We start from the raw sequence: 16,915 nt of genomic DNA, 5'->3' as shown, positions 1-16,915 counted from the left end.
ATATTTTCTCTTTGTTCTATGGTTCATTCTGTGCCCTCTTCACCTTGTCTGCCCGTTTTATTCACACATTGACCGACTCCTGCTGTTAACTCTTCCGTTCTCCCCCTCTCTGAATCTGTTTCTCCCTCTTCAGTCACTACTGAGCATCCCAGGCTCTCCCTTCATGTCACGCCACAACAGCCGAAGCAGCATCTTCAGCTTCAAAGGCCGTTCCAAGGACATGGGCTCAGAGAACGAGTTTGCAGACGACGAGCACAGTACGGTAGAGGAGAGCGAAGAACGCCGAGGCTCCCTGTTCATCCCTTACCGCCGCAACAGCTACAGTGGCTACAGCCAAGGCTCCTCCCGCATCCACCCGCTGGCACCCCAATCTGGAGGGAAGAGGAACAGCACAGTGGACTGCAATGGCGTGGTGTCTCTCATCGGCCCTGGGCCCGGCAGACGGCTTCTGCCTGAGGTGAAAATAGATAAGGCAGCCACTGATGACAGTGTAAGGACGTCCATGGGACACCTATACAGTTTAGGCATGATGGTGGTGGCCCCGGTCTCTGCAGCTTCACAACCTCTCCCCCCTTGGCTCTTGATCCTCTTTTTCCTAAATTCAGTACATCCATTTTTACTCCCTTGAATATTTAAATCCTCTATTATTTCATCTTTAATTATAATTTCCATTTTCTACTGCTACTTTATTTAATAGTACTTAAAGGCACTAACCAACTATATCTACAAAGTCCCTGCCTTACCAGCATCATGATGATTGATAAATATCTAACAATAATGCACTTTAATATCAGCCCTCTTTAGTTCTCCTAACTTTTCTGTCTGCATCTTATCTATACAGTCATTCATAAAAAAAAAAACGATCAAAACATCTTACAAGATAAAAAAAACACTGCCTGCTTCTACTTTTTTTATTCGATGTGGCTTTACACATCCAGGCCTACACTGTTTTTTCTCGCTGCTTTTATATACCCCTCTATTTCTTTCTGTCTTTTTCTTTCACATTTACCTTCTGCTCCTGAGCCACGATGGTGCAAGAAGAAATCGGACACGATAACAATATTCTTCCTCATTCTAGCTAGCATGAGAGAACCCTCTTTTAAATTTAACCAATTTACCTGCTTTTACAGTTTTATCTTTCTTAAAATTTAGCATGATGTAGCATCAAATGACATCTTGAATTCCCCTCTGTTCTTGACATGCATGTCATTGCATGCAGTTTAATGTATTTACTTAGGGGTCATAGATATGTTCTGTACAGTAAACAATAAAAGGTTTAGAAACTGTGCCGTAAATTCTCAAATAAAAGCCAGTATTTTTAATATTGGTCACTTACTAAACTGCAATAGATAGGAAAACAGGGGAGACAACATATAAAGTCCTATCTTAAATAATGGTATGTAATAGTAAGTCCTAATTCTCTCCTCAGTTGTGGTGAATCAGGGCAGCTATTTGAGAATTGACAGTATGAATTTGAAATGTGTTGATATGTTGCATAAAATGCTTAAATTGAAAGAATCTGTTAATTTTACCGAGTCATACAGTACATTGTAAAGAAGATGTATAAATCTGGAATGAAGAGCTGCATTCATCGCATTAGGTTTTTCACATATGGCATCATTCATCGTTTAGATAACTTAAAAGCATGAGTTTTAACATGTGATTTTTTTTGGGAATGCATTCATTTGAGTGCTAGCTCTGACTGACATTGTGCCTTTCTCCGAGTACAGACTACAGATGTGGAGATTAAGAAGAAGCACTCTGGCTCTCTCATGGTATCTGTGGATCAGCTCAACAACTCCTTCAAAGGAAAGGACCGTGCCAACAGTCAGATGAGCGTTGTCACCAACACACTTCTAGAGGGTACAGACAGCACACTTGTTTCTTCTTTACCTTTCGGACTTTGAACCACAATACAATCTACAATCAAAAATGTGCAAGCTCTGGCAATTGCCTTTGATTTTACCCTGACTATATGATCACAATTTGAGCTGTGGATTGAATGTTGGTCTAGACCAGTGGTTCTCAAAGTGGGGGGAAAGACCAGGAGAAAAAATGGTTATCAAAAAAAAAGAAAAAAAATCATATTTTGAAAAATTATTGATTTGAAAATAATATGATACAATACTATTACGTCTGGGTCTCTGTGTTTAATTAAAGCTCGGCTCTGTGTGTGTGTGGAATGAGCCATTTTGTGTGTGTGTGCGCGAGCGAGAGAGAGAGAGAGCGCACCGGTACCGGAGATCGTTGTTGTTAGCTTCTGGTGCTAGCGAGCTACGCTATCAGATATAAGGAGTTTTTTCAACAACAAAGTGTCAGACTGAGAGACTCAGTGAGCTAAAGGACTCTCTCAGTGTTATCTCAGTGGGTCTCAAACGTTTTGGTCACCTTTAATGTAAACAATTATTTCCGAGGTACACGTTTATATGATCATTATAGCTATAAAAAAATAAGAGAATAAATGAAAAACAGGTATGAAATACTATATGACAGTAAAAAAAGAATAAAGTTTAAAAGGGTGATTTGTAAAATATCCATAAAGAAAAAGTAAATCTGTTTAAAGTTCTGTTTCAAATGGGTGGTGAGAGATGTATCCATAGATCTCTTCATTTTGCTCTCAAAGTGCACCAGATTGATGATTTTAACTTCAATATTTAAAAACAAATCTTCCCGGGGAGCTTGCCCCCGGAACCCCCTATGTGAGGTCCACACATCACCTAAAAATAGCACTTTACCCCTTCTTACACCTATATGCCGTGAGCTGATTATCGAGCCTTCATTGTAACAGTCGCGGGTACACTGTATTTGCGTGGGGATTGTTGCAGTAGAGAATTCCACTGTAGCGACCGGTACATTAATGGGAAACCCTAAATGTTTGAGCACCCTCTATGAAACGTCAAGCTACCCCACAGCACCCCAAAATAAATCTCTGGCGCTGCCACTGAGCCTGACTATTTGTGTTGGGGGGGGCCCGACTTTTTTTTTTCTCCAAAGGGGGGGCCTGACAGAAAAAGTTTGAGAACCACTGCTCTAGACACTGTTTGCAATTACACTTCAGATGGATATTTACCTGATTCAGACAAGATACAGATCCAGATACACATGTTTTCTGTCACATACAAGGAGGTTTTTAGTGGACACAATACAAATATAATATTTAGCTTGTGTTTCTTCAGGGACTCCCTCCTAACTGTTTTGTTTTTCTCACTCTTTTTGGATATCTTTCTTCTTCCTCTCCTCTTGCAGAGCTGGAGGAGTCTCAGAGGAAATGTCCTCCCTTTTGGTACAAGTTTGCCAACATCTTTCTGATCTGGGAGTGCTTTCCTATGTGGCTGAAGATCAAACACGTAGTCTACTTGATTGTCATGGATCCATTTGTTGACCTGGCCATCACCATCTGTATTGTCCTCAACACCCTTTTCATGGCCATGGAGCACTACCCCATGACCCCCCAGTTTGAGGGTGTCCTGGCTGTTGGTAACCTGGTGAGCAACTTCAGTTATTTTCTTTGTCTTTGTAGCTTTTAAGTAGTAGTTAAAGTAGAAAAAGAAGTACTAGTTATAGTATTAGTGGTTTATGAATAAGCAGTAAATGTAATTTATGTGGGTGCTTATTGACAATAGTCCACCCTTTCACTACTAGGTTTACAAAACAAATGCAGATTTTGTATCCAAATGTTTCACATAAAATAATAATCATCTTTATACGTTTTTAACTACTTTCTAAGTGAAATGAATGCTCTTAATGTATTGTCACATCCTTTCTGCAAGTTAACCCCTTTAAAAGGTGTACATCTACTCTTCATAATAATTGTTGTGTTTGTAAACATTTTGATTTCCCTCAATTCAAATGAAATATTCTTTATTGTCTACAACCTCTAAACACATTTAAGAAGCAACTTATTTTATGCTTTGACAATTATCAGCGTAGTTTTGTTTGAAGATCAACCAAATCCTAAACATCTTTTAGCATGAAACATTTATTTCTTTTTGTAATGCTTTCCCCATACATCCACCCATCCTGCATGCTTCTGATTATCTGTCTCAGGAGCTACAGCAGCACTGCAGGTTTGCCCCACCTACCTTCCCTAACTTCAAACCGATACATCAGCGCATCATTTTGTATATGTGCACTTAAGAATACACAAGAGGATACTATAGGACCGTGATGGGGTCTCATTAAAGATGTAGTACCTTTTTAATGTAGCCAGCCAGCCTGCTCCCCAAACTCTCCTCACCCCCACTCAGGTCACTCTCCTACTTCCGTTGAATCCTGCTTACTCAACTCTAAGCACCTCTCTCTCTCTCTCTCTCTCTCTCTCTCTCTCTCTCTCTCTCTCTCTCTCTCTCTCTCTCTCTTTCTCTCTCTCTCTCGCTCCCGCTCTCTCTCTCTCTCTCTCTCTCTCTCTGTCGCTCCCTCTGTCTCTCTCTCTCTGTCTCTCTCTCTCTCTCTCTCTTGCTCTCTCTCTCTCTTGCTCTCTCTCTCTCTCTGTCTCTCTCTGAGGCATAATAACCAAATGTGCAGCAGACATTTTGATTTGTCAGTGCCCTTGATGTCAGGTATCACCCTTGCACAGCTGTCTGAGGGCAACGGTATTGGCACAGTGCCAGTACAAAAGACAGGAAATGAGGTCATAGGGATTGGCATGCTGTCAGGAGTGTAACAGGAACTTAAGTCAGGGGAGCCAGCTTGATGCATGGTGCAGTATGAATCATTGGGTGTTTTCTGCAGCACTAATAGGGCACATGATAAATTCTTTGGGGGGAAGATATAGGACAGGCTAAAAAACTACAGCTCCATGCAGGTTCTGCTACAACACGTGCCACTGCTCTATGACCTTGCCATGTCAGAGAAGTCCTCACTCAAATATAATCCCAATCCATTTTTAATCAGCACTACATCAAATAAATGCAATGTAAGCAAGTCAGGTTTTTCGCCTCAAGTCCTCTAGAATGAAGAAGATATTTTAAAATGTTGCTGTTTATTTTGTTTTCCATTTGTGATGTAATGGAATTATTATTAAAATGTATTATTTTAATTTTTATTCCATTTTGTTATGAAACAAAGCTGCAGTTATTTGTATGTGCGACTGCCAATTTCCGGAAAGCAGGGTAGCTTCAATATTAGTTTGATGTAGCACTAGTACAGTAGGTGTAGCAAAAAACAACATACTGTATAGCAATCATTATTCCTACTGACATCCCATTGGTTAAAACTTGAGATTCACCTCTCACTGTGCTAACCCTTATTATTCTGTTTCACCATGAAACACATTCCATGAAACTCAATCCCAAATGTATCTGTGATGTTCTTCTTTTTTTTTTTATAAGAAAAAGATTAGAAACCGTATCTACTATCCCGTGTGGTTCCACAGGTTTTCACAGGCATCTTTGCTGGAGAGATGTTTGCCAAGCTGGTTGCCATGGATCCCTATTACTACTTCCAAGGAGGCTGGAACTGCTTTGATGGCTTCATCGTGACTCTGAGTTTAGTTGAGCTGGGACTGGCTGATGTGGAGGGTCTGTCAGTGCTCAGGTCATTCCGATTGGTAAGCGGAAGAGAGGAGGAACGCCATCTGTTTAGCTTTTCTGGCCCTCATGGATAGGCCGAAAATGTTTATCATAAAAATAGAAATACTTTTTATACTTTGCATAATGCCGATTTGTCTTATCCTATATATTATTATTATCAACTTTTGTTCTTTATAGCTTCGAATAAAGGCTGAGGTAAAGCCTTGAAGGAACTTTGATAAGACTTTATATTATTTCTATTTCTATAATGTATTATGGCACGTAATTAATATGCGTTATACTCTACTCATAACAATGCATAACTGAAATTATTTCACCTTATTTGCCAATGTGCCAATGCCGATATATGACTGATGAATCCCTATTTCTAACGCAGTATACTGTAGAAACGCCAAATCCAACCTCTTTTCCATCATTGTCATAACATGTATAACTGTTTCATTATGCCATGTCCTATCTCTTTTGTAGTTGAGAGTATTCAAACTGGCCAAATCGTGGCCCACCCTCAACATGCTGATCAAGATCATTGGCAACTCAGTAGGAGCTCTGGGTAATCTGACCCTGGTGCTGGCCATCATCGTCTTCATCTTTGCCGTGGTGGGCATGCAGCTGTTTGGCAAAAGCTACAAGGACTGTGTGTGTAAGATCAACGTGACCTGTGTGTTGCCTCGCTGGCACATGCACGACTTCTTCCACTCCTTCCTCATTGTGTTCAGAGTGTTGTGTGGGGAGTGGATTGAGACCATGTGGGACTGTATGGAGGTGGCAGGACAGACCATGTGCCTCACCGTCTTCATGATGGTCATGGTCATCGGAAACCTGGTGGTAAGAAAAGACAATAATATCATAGTCTAGATGCTTGTGGTTGATAGTAGCTCGCTGTAGTTTCCCAGTTGTGAACCATTTACTGTGAGTGCATGGGTTCCAGCTTTTGTGGTGTCTGTTTCTGAGGTGCTGAACCTGTTCCTGGCCTTGCTGCTGAGCTCGTTCAGTGCCGACAACCTCGCTGCAACAGATGACGACGGGGAGCCCAACAACCTCCAGCTCGCTATGGCCCGCATTAAGATAGGGATTGCCTGGTTCAAGGTTCACATGGCGATATTGGTAGCATCAGTGCTCAAGAAGGTACCATATGATTAATCATCTAAATGCATGAGCAATTCTTGGTTATTTAATACTCTTGAGTTATATCTGTCTTTATATGAAAGGGTTTTTTAGTTTTAGTTCTATGACGAAATTCATTTTAGTAACCTTTTATATTTGTTCTTCTTTCTTGCAGCCTGAAGAAGATGAACAGAAGCCTCTGGATGACATGTACGAAAAGAAGCTCAACTGCATCGCAAACCACACTGTGGACATCAACCGTGAACTGGACTATGCTAAAAATGGCAATGGCACCACCAGTGGCATTGGGAGCAGTGTGGGAAAGTATATGATAGATGAAGACTACATGTCCTTCATCCACAATCCCAACCTCACTGTCTGTGTTCCTATTGCCGTTGGCGAGTCAGACTTTGAAAACCTTAACACGGAAGATTTCAGCAGTGAATCTGATGTGGAGAACAGTAAAGATGTGAGTATGAAGGACTGGTATGAGTGTGAGAATGAAGGAAAGATGTGAGCAGAGATATGGAAGTGTTGATGTCCTTGCTTTAAAGTTTGATGATAGTTTGGTCAGTTAGTTCCTTAAAAGAGGAAAATTATGATTTGTGGCCAATTCCGAGATAAACGATAGCTGTCATAAAATATTCCCAAAGCTTCTACATCATTTTTTAACAAAAAGGTGACTTCATGTAACGTGATGTAATAAGTCACGTGTGCATATGTGTGTGTTTGTTTGGGTTTGTGCCCATGAAGCATCTTTTGATCCATTAAGCAGAGCTGGTCTGAGCTGCCACACTGAAGACATTTAGTTCACTTGACATTTCAGAACATCCATTTAGACATGAGAGCTATAACACTGAGCCTAAATGCTGACCCTGCAGACAGACAGACACAAAGGAAATCCTGACGAAACGACAGTCAGAGTAAGACACTGTCTATTCTACAATTTAACACGAATGTTTGAGAAGGGAAAACCAGACGTAAAGCTTGTAGAGAAGTCTGATGCCTTGGTCACCTTGACCTGGTTTGTTGTAGGAGGAGAGGAGATAATGCAGCAGCATCACTACCGTACATGCACCAGGTTCATATTCCACTGGGCTCCCTCAACCAACCACACAACAATCTTCGCTGCACCACAGCCAGCCACGAGCTACACTGCAGGGAGTAGACACAGACAGAGCTGCTAACAACCAATCAGGAGAGCAGGGATCCATCTGGCTGTTAGGTAAAAAGGAATACAAAAGGGAGGGAGAAGAAAAGAGTGTGAATGCGGACCTTTGCTGACGATTTGAGATTATAAAGTGCAGTATCATCCTCTTGGGAATTGAGTGTTTGCATGTGTGGGTATTTAAAAAAAAAAAATAAGGCTGCTGGTATACCGGCGTGTGACTAGTTTGCCCTGACTAACCTTGACCTATTGTTATAGAATGACATGATTTATTGGTTCAGGTGTACTTCATCAAGCTGTGGGTTTAACGGCTTAAAATGAGAATTTTGCATTTCTGACCTTTTTATGTCCTTGCTTTCATATTCAGAGAATTTTTTTCATACATGTACATTATTCAAAAAGTAATAGGTCTCCAAAAATACACATGGTATAAATTGTGTATAAAAAATGTACTCTTCATCACAAATATATTTTGTCTTTCAATCTGACTCTTTTGTTTGAAACTCATTTGTTTAATTATTTCATCTCAATTAAATGATTCCTTCATCACTGAAGAATGTCTATTTATGCATGTATTAAAATGACCATCATTACCAGCACAATCAATCACTGGGCAAGTTTAACTGCTTTCCTTTTGAATCTATTAATAACCCTGCAGAATAGGCGTGGCAGAGGGAGAACTAGCTCCACTACATGGCTACAACATGTTTACCTCTAGCAATAAATTATGTCCTGCATATAAACCCAAGGGGCATTAATGTAATGGCTGTCCTGGCACTATGCCGTGTTCACACACTTTCAGCATCTCACTGCTGAGCCTGTAAGGTTGAACTGATTTCTCTGCTCCTCTGTTTGTCCCAGCTGGATGACACCAGTTCGTCTGAGGGCAGCACAATAGACATCAAGCCTGATGTGGAGGATGTTGCAGTGGTGGAGGTAGTGGAGGAGTATGTTGATCCAGCGGTCTGCTGGACAGAAGGTAGGTGCTGTTTATTATCTGACTCTGTGGTAAATGATCATGTGTTCTTGGTAGTTTTATGCTTCTCTTCTGTGTTTATCAGCAGTTGTGTTTTTGTTTGTATCGCAGAATGTATTGCCAAATACAAGTGCTGTGATGTTCCCATCACTCACGGCTGGGGAAAACCCTGGTGGTGGTTGAGGAAGACCTGCTACCTGATTGTAGAACACAACTGGTTTGAAACCCTCATCATCTTCATGATCCTGCTCAGCAGTGGAGCACTGGTAAGAGCACACATGCACACACACACACACACACACACACACACACACACACACACACACACACACACACACACACACACACACACACACACACACACACACACACACACACACACACACACACACACACACACACACACACACACACACACACACACACACACACACACACACATGCACACACACATGCACACACACACACACACACACACACACACACACACACACACACACACACACACACACACACACACACACACACACACACACACACACACACACACACACACATATATGTATATATATATACATACATACACACACACACACACACACACACACAGAGGATGTTTTTTGTGGCCCTGTTGAATTTTGGTGCGCTTACTGGTGTCTCTTCTGTTTTTGGCAGACTATTAACTGCTTTAGTTTAAAGGTCTCTAGCGTGTAGGATTTAGTGCCATAGTACAGATTGCAAGGAACTGAATAGCCCTCCACTCTCACAAATTTGAGATGTTCAATTAAAAAGATTTAAACAATATTCGCTGTACTACTGACAAAACATTGCAAAAATAAGTTATTTTACTATCACTATGCAAATATGAATGCAGTTGGGCTACCAGAATGTATGGGTGTCCCCACTTTTGTTTACAAGTTGATAAACATCATTTTACTAATAAGTGACTTGCAATATTATGATTAATGAAGGAAATAACATCTTAAAAAGCAGAACATTTCAATAAAGCAAGAATGTGGCATTATTTAGCGAAAGTGAATCTCTTAAAGATGTGCTCAAGCACTACCAGCTTTTCGTCTGCAGCTGCCCTTCATATAATTGTTGCTAATGGACAGCAAGAGTGCTGTAATGCACCAACCTTTTAAGCGGCAGAATCCCGCTTGGGTTTGCAGCTTTCTGGAGGGGGAAGGCCCGTGGCCAAATCAAAACACTTACGTGTGTGCTAAAGAAAGGAAACGGGCAATGGAGACTGTAAGAGCTGTGGGAACAATAAGTCTAGTTTGACTATGCAAAAAATGTCCTTCGTCAACCAGTTTTCCTTCATTATGTAAACCACTCATTGTCTGAAAAGGTAAACAAAGCATAATAGCTGCTTTTGCAAAATATAACATAAGGTGTTCTAGAATAATAGTAATCTACCATAATACAGTGATAAAAACCCCAGCCCAAATGGAAATAGTATTGGTAATTTGTTGAAATCCTTTTTGGAGATATCAAACAATAAGCAAAATACTGTAATGTGTGGCTTACCTCACAGTTGGGATTAATGTGTAGTTAAACACGATGTAAAATGCTGAAAGTGATAAGTTAGCCATTGACAATGTAATTGCTCTTTAGGCTTTTGAGGACGTGTACATTGAGCAGAGGAAGACAATCAAGATCATTCTGGAGTATGCAGATCGAGTTTTCACCTATATCTTCATCCTGGAGATGTTGCTGAAATGGGTGGCTTACGGCTTCGTCAAGTACTTCACAAATGCCTGGTGTTGGCTTGACTTCTTCATTGTGGATGTAAGTACATTTGACTACCATTTTGTCGCTACTAAACAAATAGTGCAACAATGCAAAATATACAAATAATTTGATTCAACTCCTCATAATTATATTTTAAGATTGCAACATCAAATAAAGGCCTGACTTTTAGGTATTGGCTTTTTGGTTAATTTATACCGCTAAGCTCGACCTGACCTCAGCCTTTTTTTTTTGTCAGAACTAGTGATAGAATGATTAAATACTTTTTTTTTAAATGATACAACCTCATTTCAAGATACATTTTTGTTAGTTTCATTGCATTTTGTCAATGCACACACACATTAAGTATTATATATAAGTATTCAATTTATTCTGTGTAAAAAAAAAAATCTGCCCACCACTCCATGTAATGTTGCTAAGCCTCTTAAATAAGTCCCATACTGACTCCAACAGACCCATTCGTCACTCTGTTTTTAGCTTGTCACACTGAACTGACTGACTTAATTAATGACAGTATTTTTATTTAAATCTACAGGTTACACAACAGTAATAACAATGATACTAAGATGTTATCACACATTTTGGATGATCCCCACAGTACAAGCCTGACAGAGAAAATGATCTATTGGGACCATTGCTTCCTATGTGATCTCCAGGCTTTGCTGCAGTGCTTTGTGGGACACATTTGCGGTTAGCAAAGCTGCAACTTTAAATGTTACTGCCGGACATATCAGAAAGGGGTCGAAACCCCAGCTCACACAAAAATACAGTTAAAGTGGACATATAATGTGATCTAACTGATAAATTGATAAGAGGGCTATGTTTTCCTTGCAGTGCTCAATGTCAGTATCATAGTCTGCCAGTACTAGGATGCCACTGGAAGGTTTTTCTATCATCTCTGGATTGCTGAATCATTCAGTTTTCCCCCACCTGATTGCTATTGAACACATATGGTTTGTTCTCCTTGTCAATTGTGCATGATGAGTTTCTCACTTGATTTTCCTCTTGTGTCTGTGTTTGAAAAGGGAACATTATACATTACATGGTATGCTTAAGGGCCAGAAGAAATGGGGACCTTCAAAAAGAGCCAGACCCAACATGCCAAGCTAGGCAGGTTGCAGGACAATAAATTTACATGGATAACATGGTGCAAGAGATAGTCAGTCATTTTGGCAGACTAGGAGCTGCTTGCAAAAAACTGACTTTAAACGTAGCTTCTACAGTGCCGTTTAATTTTTTTTTTAACTGTAACAACTATGCAGGCAGGCAGTGAACTGCATTTTGATAGACAGCATGATTGATCTTTCCACAAGCAGCTGATTGTGGGAGGTGTTAGTGGCGCCTACCAGCTTAGCCATGTTCTGTCTAATGATGACCTTTTCCTGTTGACGCAGGAAGTAGAGGTGGGACATAAGACAGTGTTGGTTAATGTTTACCGAAATCCAAGGGTATAATCATACATTACATAATTCCACCGTAGTTGTGTTATGACAATAATACTTTGAATCTTGAATATCAGTTCAGGAGAGAAAGGCAGTTGATGAGCACGGGGCCAACATTGTGCAAAAATGAAGTCACTGGCTCCGTATTTCTTTGGAACTTAAATGCATAATTTTACATATTGTAATATTTCCACAGTCTGAAGAAGAATCTTGAAAAGATATATCTGCTCAGAAACTTATCTCAGAATACAGAAATAAAGTCTGAATTTGAAGAAAAGTGTTACGCTGTCAGAAATGATCAACTGTAATCAAGCATCCTGCATAGTCCACTGTTTGGTGTATCTGCCATTTTGCAGTGTCTGGATTCCCAAATGAAACAAGTAAAACATTTATGGGACTCAAATGATAGCCTACAGTAGGGAATAAGTAATAGTTACTAACAAAGTACTACTTTATCTGCTATTATTCTCGGACATGACAATGTCCAAATAGTTTTTGACTTACTGAACTGAACTATTACAAATACAGCCTCTGACTCTTTTTGTATGATTCAGATTTTTTGTTCAAACATATATAGAATCAAACCGAGACTTCATATTTGTCCTTCTTAATCTTTTTACATGTATTTGATGATGTGTTTAATGTTGTGCTAGGTCATGTGCAGGTTGGTAAGTCATCCATTATCTCTAGACCACCAATTTTCCACCATAATTGACTATGAGGCGCCAATCTGTCTGTGATTTTATATTAACATCCATTGTCACATGATAAGGATACACTAATGTATGATGTATTTCCCGTTGGTTTCCTGAACTTGTCTTTGGGTCTGTCCCAATACCTACATTTGTGGTTTTTGGCAGAAGTCAAGTGCTGTCTTATGTGATGTGTTTCCAATGACTCCCAGAGCGCAAATGGGCACGTTTACACCATGGCTCAATCATTTATTCCACATGATAATCAGATGACATTGAAATATAGCACAGCTGCTGAGAGGTTTGAAAATTATAAAAACAAAAAACAAAAGTCCCCTAGAAACCCCTTAGTAAGATATAACATGATATTATTTTAACTGGTTTGACATTTTTGGGAAATATATTTTTGATGAAAGGATATGATAGTGTATTTTTACAATGTCAATTATTCAATAATGCTTTTAACTTCACCGTGATAAGAAGAACTAGGAGCCTTAATTGTGCATTGGCATTTTCAAGATGAGACATAATTGCCAACAATTTAGAGATGATAAAGTTTGTCCCAACTAGGCACGTTTAAAATTATGACATTCAATTAAATGTTGCCCTTTGAGAACGTGAGTGTATTGTATTGAATAAAAACCTACAATTCAGTTTAGAGTATTGGAACGGACTGGAGATCAAAGACGGTCCTGGACCTTTTGACCCTGGAAAAACCCACCAAAACTCAGCAATACTCCACCCACTAAACCAACGCTACTTCTTTTGTAAACAATAACTCAAACCAATATTTACAACAATCATTTAATGAACATATATGTAAAATATAACAGGTGGAACCGATTGGTCTTTTGGGGTAAAAAAGTAAAGTCTTTTTCTCAAATTGTCACCAAAATAATTGAGAAATCTAACATTAAAAAATTAATTAGCTTCACGTTTGTGAAATAAAAAATAATTCAGCATCTTCTTCCTCCAATTCCATGTTAGAGTCCTAGTTTATAGATGTGATAAAGGAGAGATCAGTCAAGTTTTCCAGGTTATGTTTGGATCCGGTGCCTTTCCAACCCCTTACTCATTCTCCAATAGAAAACCTAAATTATGAAGCTGAATCTCAATATATTTAAATTGGCCCGTGTGTTGTACAGATAACTAATCCTGACTTCCCATGCAAATCTCTACCCTAATATTGACCTGTCCTCTCTCTCACAGCAGGTGCCTATAACTGTGTCTCTCTTTAAGTTAAGAGAGACATTGTGCAGCTCTCGAGAGGGACTGAGGGGTCGTTGTTTGAGGGTCCAGGGTAAGGTTTATGTGCTGTGTTGGGACTCGTACTTTCACAGGTTATCCTCTCTCTTCTAACCCTGAAAGTTGTCCTCAACCTTCTGCGTTTTCTCTCCCCCTCTTTAAGTAAGATGCTCTCTGGTGTGGAAACTGTACTGTTTTGTACTGTGTACTGTGTGTATATTATTGTGTCACATTGATTTAGTGTTTGTGAATACATCTCTCCTCTAATTTTTTCCCTTTGTTTGACTCTTTATCTTCTCTCCCCTCTCACTGTGTCAACCACAAGTTTCTTTCCAGGTGTGCTTACTGTGCTGTTAAGCTGGTTATCACGCTAGACTGGCTTGCCAAACTAAACCAAACATAAGCAAACAAACATGTAAAAAAAGAAGAAAAAAAACTTGGGTCATGTACACTTTATTGACCTTTGTCTATTGTAATAACCCCTGTTTATGTTTTATGGATACATATACTTACACATTTAGAAACGATGTATGTACTTATATGTACCTGTATATAACCATTCAGCCATCCTTACAGTATATATAGGGCACACCTTCTCTCTATATCCCCTCTAACTATGTGGGTCCTCTCTTCCTTTGCCTCTGTCTTTCCCTCTCCTTCTGTCCCTATCTGTGTAGGTGTCTATAGTCAGCCTTATAGCTAATGCGTTGGGCTACTCCGATCTAGGTCCGATTAAATCACTCAGGACACTGAGGGCCTTGAGACCCCTCAGGGCCCTGTCACGTTTTGAAGGGATGAGGGTAAGACCCAAGATACCAGAAAGCTGGTCCTTTTGCATGCCGATTAAATAATAGCATCAACGCATGCTAGAGATGGCAATATAGATTTCTTTATTTTAAATACCGATAAAGGTACTTTTTTTAGGTAAAAGCTTTCATCAAAGAGAAGCTTTTTGCATGGATTCAGATCATTTCAGATGGTCTTGATACATCTGATTTGATTTATCATATTTCATTTCATTTGTTATAAATGTAGTGCTACGTTAAGGCAATTTGCAAAGATTTCATTTTTAAAAGTTTTAACAAAACACCTTAAAAAATCTGTCCCATGCCTTATCCAACAGCAGACAGAAAAAACAGGATTTTGACCTGAATGATGAAACATGTTTTAATAATTATTCAGCCCTGAAGTGTTCAGTGCAACTAGAGGTTGGTATGAACCATCACACAAAACCTGTTTCCACTGAGTCACACAACGGAGTTAATGGAGAGTAATGTTATGCAATCTGAACAACCATACATGTTAAAGTGTTCCTGAGATACGGAGCCCCTAATTGTCATGGACAAACAAAGTAATAAAGACATGTATGCAGATGGGCAAATGAACTGTGCGTGCATATTTTAGTATGCTCATATTTGATTTATGAGTAACCATGTGTACAGCTTCCAAGTTAAGCATTTTTGATAACATGTGACCCTCAGGGCTCTGTACTGAGCTTTGCCCGAGAAAGACAAAGTGTATTTCTGTAGTTCTTCAGATCATTATTTTAATATGTGACTGGTTAGACCAGCCTCTGGTTGTTGCTGGGCAGAAGAAACAAAAAAACCTTGTCAGTGTCTAAGTTCAGCATCCCCTGACTGTTGCTCTGCCTCAAGTGTCCCGTTATCTGATCTTATCACAGTTTGGCTTTGGCATTGTCACACTGGAAGATCAACAAACTTCTGGTTGCATACCCCCCCTCCCCCGCCATCCTTGCTCACCACTCCTCAGTGAATGTCATCACCATGATTTTCATGATCACCATTTTCTAGTAGTTATATGAACTGATCAAATGGATGCTTTGTCTCTATATTATTAGGCAGAACACTAACATGAAAGAAACGTTTTGACATTTGATGTTTGCCTATATAGTTTTGGTTTATTTGGCTTTCCGTTACCATGTTTCTTCTTTGTTTGGAAATGCACATTCACTTGGTGTCTTCCTTTAGCTTATAGCTTTATCTACAACAACCCACTGCTTTAGTGCAGATTAATTTAAGTCACACTCAAATGATCAATTGAGAATATTTGTACAAAAGTTTTGATATTGTTTATATTAATATAAATATGTTTTATATAATGTATGTGATTTGTACAATCCCTACAATATTTGGATATGAAAGTAAAAAAGAATTGCGTTTATAGAGGTGTAACAATATATAAGTGTCTTCATTGCACAATATACTGTATTGTGATACGGATTTGAAAGCTCTTTATCTGCATGAGCACACCTTTGACTGGCCATTTCTATTTTTCTTTCTCTTATGGCAGATAAAGATCTTATTGTATTCTATTATTTCCAGTTAACCCCAAAACTGACAGGGAAGCAATACTTAAAAAAATATATAAATAAATCTGAGTCACAGTTGGACAGTTGATTTAATTTTCAATCCAACTTTGTTAAAAAATATCCTCATTGCATCAAACCATGAATTAACAGTATTGTTACACCTCTTGTTTTTCTTTTTGATTGGCTTCATCAAGTTTCAAGAAATCCCTTAACACACCTTTTATCCTCAAGTGGAGTGAGTGAATGTGCCTTTCTATGTATGTGTGTGTGTGTTGATGTTCTTAAGTGTGAACATCATGCAGTTGGTGTGTGATTGCTGAGCTACAGCGGCTCTGTTTCCTTGCTGTTCTCTTCAGGTTGTGGTGAACGCCTTGGTGGGTGCTATCCCCTCCATCATGAATGTGTTGCTGGTGTGTCTCATCTTCTGGCTCATCTTCAGCATCATGGGGGTCAATCTGTTTGCTGGAAAGTATTACTTCTGTTACAATAACACTGCTGAGGAAAACTTCCTCCCTCACGTCGTCAACAACAAAACAGAGTGTTTTGCACTCATCAATCAAAACAACACAGAAGTCAGATGGAAAAACGTCAAGATCAATTTTGACAATGTGGGGGCAGGATACCTGGCACTTCTGCAAGTGGTGAGACACCTTTGTTGTATGTTTTTTATTTGATT

At 39.4% G+C, this 16,915-nt stretch overlaps 1 protein-coding gene across 4 annotated transcripts in view; it reads left to right on the top strand.

Moving 5' to 3' along the window:
* Positions 1–16,915, top strand: part of scn8ab (sodium channel, voltage gated, type VIII, alpha subunit b) — a 47,544-nt gene that overhangs the window by 23,105 nt on the left and 7,524 nt on the right. For 2 of the 4 annotated variants that reach the window (XM_079685654.1, XM_079685655.1), the window contains exons 12-23: positions 134–457; positions 1,731–1,863; positions 3,247–3,485; positions 5,375–5,548; positions 6,000–6,356; positions 6,483–6,656; positions 6,811–7,104; positions 8,665–8,782; positions 8,891–9,045; positions 10,397–10,570; positions 14,588–14,710; positions 16,596–16,880. In XM_079685654.1, the coding sequence (XP_079541780.1) occupies positions 134–457; positions 1,731–1,863; positions 3,247–3,485; positions 5,375–5,548; positions 6,000–6,356; positions 6,483–6,656; positions 6,811–7,104; positions 8,665–8,782; positions 8,891–9,045; positions 10,397–10,570; positions 14,588–14,710; positions 16,596–16,880 (2,550 nt within the window). Of the gene's footprint in view, positions 1–133; positions 491–1,730; positions 1,864–3,246; positions 3,486–5,374; positions 5,549–5,999; positions 6,357–6,482; positions 6,657–6,810; positions 7,105–8,664; positions 8,783–8,890; positions 9,046–10,396; positions 10,571–14,587; positions 14,711–16,595; positions 16,881–16,915 lie in introns of all 4 variants that reach the window. The other 2 variants (XM_079685653.1, XM_079685656.1) reach the window with 1 other exon arrangement.

The sequence above is a fragment of the Notothenia rossii genome, assembly GCF_949606895.1.
Source record: "Notothenia rossii genome assembly, chromosome: 5".
Taxonomy (NCBI): Eukaryota; Metazoa; Chordata; class Actinopteri; order Perciformes; family Nototheniidae; genus Notothenia; species Notothenia rossii.
The sequence above is the reverse complement of the archived record's forward strand: the minus strand, read 5'-3'. Positions and strand labels throughout refer to the sequence as shown.